The following is an 8,954-nucleotide window of genomic DNA, read 5'->3' as shown; positions in this document are numbered from 1 at the left end:
ATGCATTTACATATGTATGTACATACAAACGAGCACCAATTAATTTTATTTAAAGAAATGGCGTGTCGTCTATTTCCGCTGTAGCGAACGTAGTACATAGGGCGACATATAGATGTCATCTACCGCGCCCTATTCACTACAGATGTCGCCCTATGCACTAGACTTTTTTATAGGAACTTTTTATAGGAAGTTTTTATGGTGTCGGACACACAACATTGAAAGTTTCTGGATCCACAACATTGAAAGTTTCTGGAGCCACAACATTGCAAGTTGTTAAAAGCGTTGTAAAAATAGACTTTTGCTGTAGAGAACCACGCTAGTTCTTAGAGTATTGATATACGGAGCTGGGTTTCGTCCGAGTATACCCATCTTTAATTTTTCTACCTCCACATTAATATTTCTTATTTTATATATGTAAATTAACACCCCATTCCACTTTGAAATAAAAATTACCAGGATAAGCGCATATTTCATTTGAGACCTCGAGGGTATACATACCCTGCAGGAAATTTATCTAACTATAAGCTAACTTTAAGTTGATTAGGAAGGAGCTAAAAGTCACTATTATCTGCTTATTTTCTTTAACGAAAGGTGACTATATTTTTATGCTGGTGGCCGCGAAATAGTCGAGGGTGGTTACCTCCGCACTTGATGTAACTAACTTGTAACTAACTATTTTTGGTCATATAATAGGAAAAATAAAATATTTTTTATTTATTTTTTTTATTACATTTCATATTTGTTTACATATTCTGCTGTAGGTGGTCCCATATTCGAACGGCGTCAGACATAACTTCAAAATGGTAATCTGAAATTTCGATCTTCCTTTTATTTGTCCCTCAATTCAAAAAAATATTTGCGAAGTGCAGGATATTTAAATAGAAACGCGTTTAAAGCAAACAATCTCCTGCATTACTTGTCAACTAGTTTCAAGTCAGCTTTTTGTAGCTAACTACAAATTACATATTGTATAGAACTCCCGCAAAAAAGCTAGAAAGTGGGTTATTTTTTATTAATTGATATTTTTTTTTCTGCAGGGTATATGTATGTATGTATATGCATACTTGCGTAAGTATAAACTTTGCAAAATTTGTTTTGCATGTAGCCTTTTTCGCAACATTTGCAGTAAGTAATTATTTTTTAAAGAATTTCAGACTTTTTCCGGTGGAATTTTTGAACAAACAAAGCGCCATTGACGAAGAAATTGAAAATAAATCTACGAAATGCTGTTTTTTTACTTTCAAAGTAGTACCCAAATATGACTTTATATGGATAATACTCGGATGCAATATTTAAAAAAATAAATAAATTATTTAGACAGAATATTTTCGAAAACTTGAGTCGTGAGAGTGTGGTTTCCAGAAGACACGACTGCATTCCATTTGAGGCATCACTAAGCCACACCGCTGTCACTGGCTTCATCTCTCTGACTCATTGCATTCCCAATGTAAACAATAAATATTTTTTTCACCAATTAAATTTTATGTTGTGCTATATTTAAAAATATGAACACCATTCGTATTTGTCACAGGCAGCTAACCTACATACAACGCCACCAACTAATCCCATATGGATATTTTGCTAAGTTTAATTATATTGAAATTGCGTGGGTGCATAAATATATATGTATTTATGTATGTATGTAAGATTATATTGTAAATTTCCTTATTCATTTTTTACATTCATCCATTTTAGTGTATGTATTTGCTAAGGTCATGAATTCATAGATTTTGTTTACAAATAAAATTTTTTATTCTAGAATAACCAATTAAAAACAAAGTAGACAACCCATCGCCAGCCAGCAGCTCATCGAATGCCACAAGGAGACAGTGAAATAAATTTGCTTATTATGAATACATATTTGCAAAAAAAATTTACACTTTTATTTTCTTTTCCTTCACATACATACATACATATGTACATATGTACACACATGCATCAACATTAACATTTGTGCGTTTGTTAGTGCCTGCATTATATCGACATTTCAAGTGAGTTAGAATTGTGACGTCACACTCTATAAAATATCGTTATTTCTAATACCGCCCACCATCTCACTAGCTGTGCTTCATCCCAGCTGCCATAGAAATATTTGTATGTATGTATGTATGTATAAATACATATGTGTACTTATGTATGCATGCATAGCAAATTCGTATTCATCCAAAACGCATGCATACGAATATAAAGATTTTACACTGAGGTTCGCCGATTTGGCTGGAACATTATGATTTTCACTTATTTAAGTCAATTAGTAAGCGATTATTAATTGCTATGATTTAGAATTTAACTGCTTATAAATACGGTTTTGCATTTCCTTAACTGGTCACTTACGCGTACCGGTTACTCCTACATACACTTTTCGAAGAGCAGTTACAGTAAATGAGAAAAATTGTAATGCACACAGCGTTGCCGCTTTGATAATTTTTAACCAAAATTGGTATTTTTTTTTCTTTATTTATCAAGTTTGATAATTTATTTTTCAATTTGGTACCTGTTTCGATTCGGTCTTACATGTCAAATAGGTCAATATTGGTTCTAATTTCACATTAGTAGTTGGACCGTAAGAGTTTCCTTTTTGTAGAAATACCAGGTAATCCTGAAAGTTTCGCAAGGCGAAAGTTGTTCCAGCGTTCCTTGGCTACTAGAATGGTGTGTTCTTTAACAAACTGCTTGAAAGTGCCTATTACTAAGTTTATCCACCGTTATCCCTGTCAGTTCGTCAGCTTTTCAATTACCATCAATTTTCCGGTGTACCCGGCAACCATATAAATGAATAGAATTCTACGTAAAAACTTATGTTCTCGTTCAAAAAGCTACGGCATGCAGCGGGGGACTTCACTCTGTCTATGTGTAAGTCGAAAGCTTTCCATAAATCGTTGAATTTTGGATATATTACCTTGTCACTTGTTTACATACAGTGGTCGAAAAAATTATAGCCGCACCATATTTTGACAAGTTTTAACATATTATTTTTTTTTTGTGAATTAATTTTGGTTATTTTTTATAAAAATATTGTTATTTCTTTAACAGAGCTCAAACAAATTCAAATTTCAAATTTTGTTCAATATCAGTTACATTCATAATCCGGAAATTCAAAATCCAGAATTTTGATTTGTCTGGCTTTTGATTTGTCTGTATTTTGATTGTCCGCATTTTGAATTTCTGGATTTTGATTGTCTGGATTATGTTATACACCCGTTCAATATTTTAAAAAAGTTAACAAAAAAATTTTAGGTTAATGGATATACATATCGAGCCCTAACCGCCAAAATAACGTAAGCGACTTTTTTTAATTTTATTTTTGATGCAGACATATTCCTAGAGCATCTAAATGCCTTTCTGCATCAAAAAGAAAATTTTGAAATAAAATGTCGCTTACGTTATTTTGGCAGTTAGGGCTCGATATGTAAGCGACATTTTTTTCAAAATTTTCTTTTTGATGCATAAAGGCATCTAGATTCTCTAGGAATATTTCTGCATCAAAAAGAAAATTAAAAAAAAAATCTCGCTTACGTTATTTTGGCGGTTAGGGCTGGATATGTATGTTTGTACAGTTCTGCACATAAAATAGGATTGGTAATTTTTTGTTGAACTTGGTAACTTTTTCCGGTGATTTTGGTAAAAAATAAAAAAATTTTGTGGCAACACTGAATGCACTTTACCCCAAAAGAGCAATTTTTGCCGATATGGTATACTTGTTTTGAGTGAAAACTCATGTGAAAACTATTTGCTCTCAAACAGTGTTTCAGTTGCGCTAAATATGGGTGGCAGGGAGAGTTCTCATCGCTAATGATCAGAATCCGGATAACAAATTTGCTTGCAAATACAACAACGAAGCACAGTGTTTTGACTACATGGATGGCAGGAGCATTCAGCAATTTCGCTGAAACTTTACATGTGCTCCAATATTTCTTAGAAATAGGGAATTAAGAAAAATGGTAAAGATAGGACAATTGGTTTGTACTCTCTCCATTAGAAACCATACATATATTTTTAATATCATAATTTTAATAATAATTATTTTTTTTTTATAAAAATATTTAGAATTAACCTAAAATTCAAAATTTGCATTATTTTCTTCATGCCACGAAATGCGACCCAACTGTTTGAGCGTAATTTCTCACACTCTCAATTTGTCGTTCTCCCTTGCTCAACTTTGAGCATTTTACTAAAGTATCTTCAAGCAGCGTTGCCACTTTGGTAATTTTTAACCAAAATTGGTAATTTTTTTCTTTATTTATCAAGTTTGGTAATTTGGTAATTTATTTTTGAATTTGGTAACTTTTTCGATTTGGACTTACATGTCAAATAAGTCAATATTGGTTCTGATTCCACATTAGTAAGGGGAACAAGTGCAGAATACCTGCATTTCTCTACTTTGAACTTCCATAACACCAGTAATTATTATTTCCCCCCAAAAAGAAAATTATACTGTTATGATCAGAACTCAGAGCCCCATCGATCCTAATATAATTTTTTTTAATTTGGTAATTGTAGGTATTCTACATTTAAGCCTATAGAAATACCAGAATGATGTGATCTCTAACCAACTGCTTGAAAGGGGCTATTGCTAAGTATATCCACCGTGTCCTTTCCTGAAAGGTTTTTGGTGGTCCTACCTTTCCCTGTCAGTTCGTCAGCTTTTCAATCACCATCGATTTTCCGGTGTACCCGGCAACCATATATATGGATAGCGTTCTACGTAAATACGTATGTTCTCGTTCAAAAAGCTACGGCATTCAGCGGAGGACTTCACTCTGTCTGTGTGTGGGAGCGCGGTTACCCACGAACGTGTACGTAGCGTAGCGTAGAAGTACGTAGAAAGATATTAAGTATGCTGTTGTTAAGAAAGAGAGAGAAGCAACGTCTACGTCACGGTCATGCGGTGGTGAGTTTTTGTTTACACGCAGATCCCATAAGATAGATTGTGTCAGCTGACATGTTCTCCGTTTTTACGTCCGTGGGTAACTGCGCTTTGAGTCGAAAGCTTTCCTCCAAGCGTTGAATTTTTGATATATTTTCTTGTTACTTGTTTACATACAGTGGTCGAAAAAATTTTGACAAGTTTTAACATATTGTTTTTTTTTTTGTAATTTAATTTTGGTTATTTTTTATAAAAATATTGTTCTTTCTTTAACATAGCTCAAATTCAAATTTCAAACTTTGTTCAATATTTTAAAAAAATTCAACAAACTTTCGTAAAAATTTTAGGGTAATGGAGCGTTGATTGCCTGAAAAGCTTGGTATCTTCGGATATACATATGTACAGACATATCGAGCCCTAACTGCCAAAATAACGTAAGCGACATTTTTTTTTAATTTTCAAAAGCATCTAGATGCTCTACGAATATTTCTGCATCAAAAAGAAAATTTTTAAAACATGTCGCTAGGTTATTTTGGCGGTTGGGGCTCGATATGTATGTTTGTACAGTTCTGCACATAAAGTAAGTTTGGTAATTTTTTATTGAAGTTGATAACTTTTTACGGTGATTTTGGTAAAAAATAAAAAAATTTTGTGGCAACACTGTCTTCAAGTGCGCAATGGAAAGCAACTGAATACGCCAGCGAATAAAAACCAGTGACTGAGTGAGATACAAATTAGTCTCAAAGTAGAAATCCAAGTGATAACTTCTCAATTGTGCGGAGCAAAAAAGTCGATTTGTGCAAAAGCAAATAATATAAGAGAACAGCAGAAAAGTTGACAAGTGGAAACGTAGTAAACATTAAAAGAAAATACACCCAAAAAGATAACCAAAATTTGTTTCGGCAAATAATAATTTTTCGTGAATAAATCAATAAATTTGTGTTAAGGAGTCCATAAAATGGCTGATGCTAACAAGAGGAATATCCCCATCAAATTGGGCGACTTCAGCATTATCGATACAGAATTCTCGAGCATTCGTGAGCGCTTCGATGCGGAAATGCGCAAAATGGAAGAGGAGATGAACAAGTTCCGGCATGAGTTGATGTCGCGCGAGGCAAACTTCTTCGAGTCCAGCAGGTGTGTACACAATGAAATGAAAAAGTTAAAGGATTGTACATATGTATGTAGGAAGAAAGGGTGGAATGGGTTTTCGTGTTTTCAAAAAAAAAAACAACCACGAAAAAACGTATGCGCGCATAGAATTATTTTTTTTTGTAAGCAGCTTCTGTTCATCAGCAGCGCTTCCAGTTCCTTTGCGCGCGAATTGTTCAAATTGTTGTGACATCTGCGCAGAGTTTCTATTTTGGCAGAAAAGCTACAGTTAATTCATACATCAGTGCAAAAGGCATTCGAATCGGCTATTTTAGTGTTTTTTTTTTGGTCTGGAACTTGACACCTTACAATTTCTCATGCATAACGTGAGTTTTGCTTCGCCCACTTCTGTGTTCGCGGTCGTATGCTGTTAATTAAGTGCTTCAATGTATGGAATTATGTCTCGTATCTTAGCACGCTGTTGTTGTGCTGCTAGACTAAGTGATAGTTGAGTCTATGAAAATCCCGCAAGAGTTTCAGCCAGCTCAGGTATCACACTTTCTCACACTCTATAAATGATTTGAAGCTACACTATAAGTGAAGATACTTCGGAACTGTGTTTAGCTGCTTATCTAACAAAAACCATATAAATAATAAATAATTTAATAAATTTCAAACTTTGCACAAAAATTTTAAAAATTGCAAAAATTTTTCATCCCAATTCCATGTATTTTAATTAGAATTTCTAAATTAATTTTTGGTATGCCTATTTATAGCTTATTAAAATCTAGCATAATCAAGTGACAGTTTGAAGTTGCTAAAAAATCGCATTGATTTTTGATATTTTTTTTTCTGACGGTGCTATGCACTTTTTCCTAATAAAAAATTACTTTTTATGGAAGAAAAGGCATGATACCGTCAGAAAAAAAAATTATAAAAAATCAAAGCGATTTTTCAGCTAAATACTTCAAACTTGCACTTTATTGTACTAGAATTTAATAAGCTATAAAACTACATACCAAAAATTATTGTAAAAATTAAAATTAAAATGCTCGGAATTGGGATGAAAAATTTGTGGAACTTTTAAAATTTTTGTACAAAGTCTGAAATTTGGATTTATATGGCATTTGTTAGACAAAGATCTATATTTTTATATAAAAACAATGAATATTAAACGAACAAAAGATACATAGTCAAAATTATTCAAAATGTTGAGGTGCTATCGTTTTGTCGCGGGCTGTATGCATGTACATACGCACATACTTATGCTCATTTAATAAAATACGGTCACAACTCAAAAACTAGACTTTTGAAGAGACTTGTTTAACTTTCCAAATTTCGGCCAAAACGTAAAAAAGGGATGCATAATTTCTTACACGGATACTAAATTCTTACATACATTAGATTGAAACACGAATTCATGTAACTAAATCGTTCCCTTAACTTATTTTTGTACCGCTTTATAATTTTTGCGAATTATGTACATATAAAAGTAATTCTGCATTATTTGCTCAAAAATGTAATTTTTTGAGTTATCTACAGTCTTTTAGTAAAAGAGATATGCAGTTGCGGCTAACGAACAGCAGCGCACATGTACATATGTACTTCTTTTTTCCTGCATTTTTTTGTGGTGGTAGACAGACATTTCTATTCTACATTGCGGCTTTTGTAGTGACAAGTACAGTGGATCGAAGTGGGGTTTCACAGTTTTTTTTTTTAACTACTTCTGATTACAGATGGCCGCGGAATATCGGTACCCGCGGGACCCACGGTAATAAAATCTTCCTAAAAACTGTTATAACTTTTGAGTTTTTGGAATGATTATTATTCTTAAGTGAAACAAATAGAAATCAATAAAAACAATAATAATAGTAACTACTATCTTTGAGGGAAAAAATAAAAATCAAGTAATAATTATTTCCTTTGAGTGAAAAAATAAAACTCAAATATTAATTATTATATAATAAAAATCATTGTAAATTCCAGTAGGACGTACGAACACAAATATGTGAGTATAGATAAAATTGTTTTACGACGATCAAAAAAAAGGTTATTTTCCATCCCTGTAAATAGTTAACCGCAATTGCTTCACTGTAAACTTGGCACGTCTGACTGATTTTCTATAACAACGACCTCCTACTTGGCGGCACGACATAGCATAGTGGAGAAGACAAAAAAGTAAGAAAAGAAATGTATTTCATTCCAGAACGTGGCTTGCGGGAAAAAATTGAGCTAGCAAAGCTACTTCTGATACAATTTAAATTGAATTTTTTGCCAAATGAGAATTTAAATAAATACATACCAGCCTTATAAGATTAACTAACAACTTTTGTGCACTTTCCACGATATACTTAAGGGTACATCACTCCATACAGAAAGGCTCAGTTCTGTTTCGCCAACGGAATTAAACAATTAATGATTTTTTTTAAATTACTCAAAAAATGTCGGAAAAATATTAAGAATTACGTGACCTGGACCGGTTTGAAAATACCACCAAAAATCTGATAATTTTGATACCATTGATAAAATTTTTAAATTTTTTGTCCACACCTTTTAAGCTTTGACTGTTCTATTGACTTTTTAGTAAAAAATGTTTATTAAAACTAATTTTGTTTATAAATTTTTCTTTGGAGGTACATATTTTCTAATCGATTCAGCTCATTTTTGGCAGAAGTCTTAAAATATAATAGATCTCATAATTCCAGCAATATAATACACTCAACTATAACTACGTATTGCTTGCTGATTACCTTACAGGGTACTTCAGTATAACTGAAGCATTGCAAATAAAACTATCCGCGCCACGTTTTTCGCGCCGATTTGCTACAATTTTCCATAGCTGCCCTGCAAAAAATTGTGCGACTAATCTCTAAAGAGAGTATTCCGGGATTACTCTCAATCGGGTACAATTGGGTATTAATTAGTCCCAACTAGTCTCATTCGGGTACTAATGGAGGTTAATTAGTCTCGACTCATCCCTTATGGGTATAATTGG

At 32.9% G+C, this 8,954-nt stretch overlaps 1 protein-coding gene across 1 annotated transcript in view; it reads left to right on the top strand.

Moving 5' to 3' along the window:
- Positions 1–5,604: 5,604 nt before the first annotated feature.
- LOC108370907 (uncharacterized) overlaps positions 5,605–8,954 on the top strand; it is a gene marked incomplete at its 3' end in the record, with an annotated part of 32,279 nt that continues 28,929 nt past the window's right edge. The window contains exon 1 of the mRNA XM_017626341.1: positions 5,605–6,004. Within this exon, the coding sequence (XP_017481830.1) occupies positions 5,826–6,004 (179 nt within the window). The remainder of the gene's footprint in view (positions 6,005–8,954) is intronic.

The sequence above is a fragment of the Rhagoletis zephyria genome, unplaced genomic scaffold (assembly GCF_001687245.7).
Source record: "Rhagoletis zephyria isolate East Lansing unplaced genomic scaffold, Rhagoletis_zephyria_1.1 Rzeph_scaffold_04571, whole genome shotgun sequence".
Taxonomy (NCBI): domain Eukaryota; kingdom Metazoa; phylum Arthropoda; class Insecta; order Diptera; family Tephritidae; genus Rhagoletis; species Rhagoletis zephyria.
This window is presented reverse-complemented; position numbering and strand designations above follow the sequence as displayed.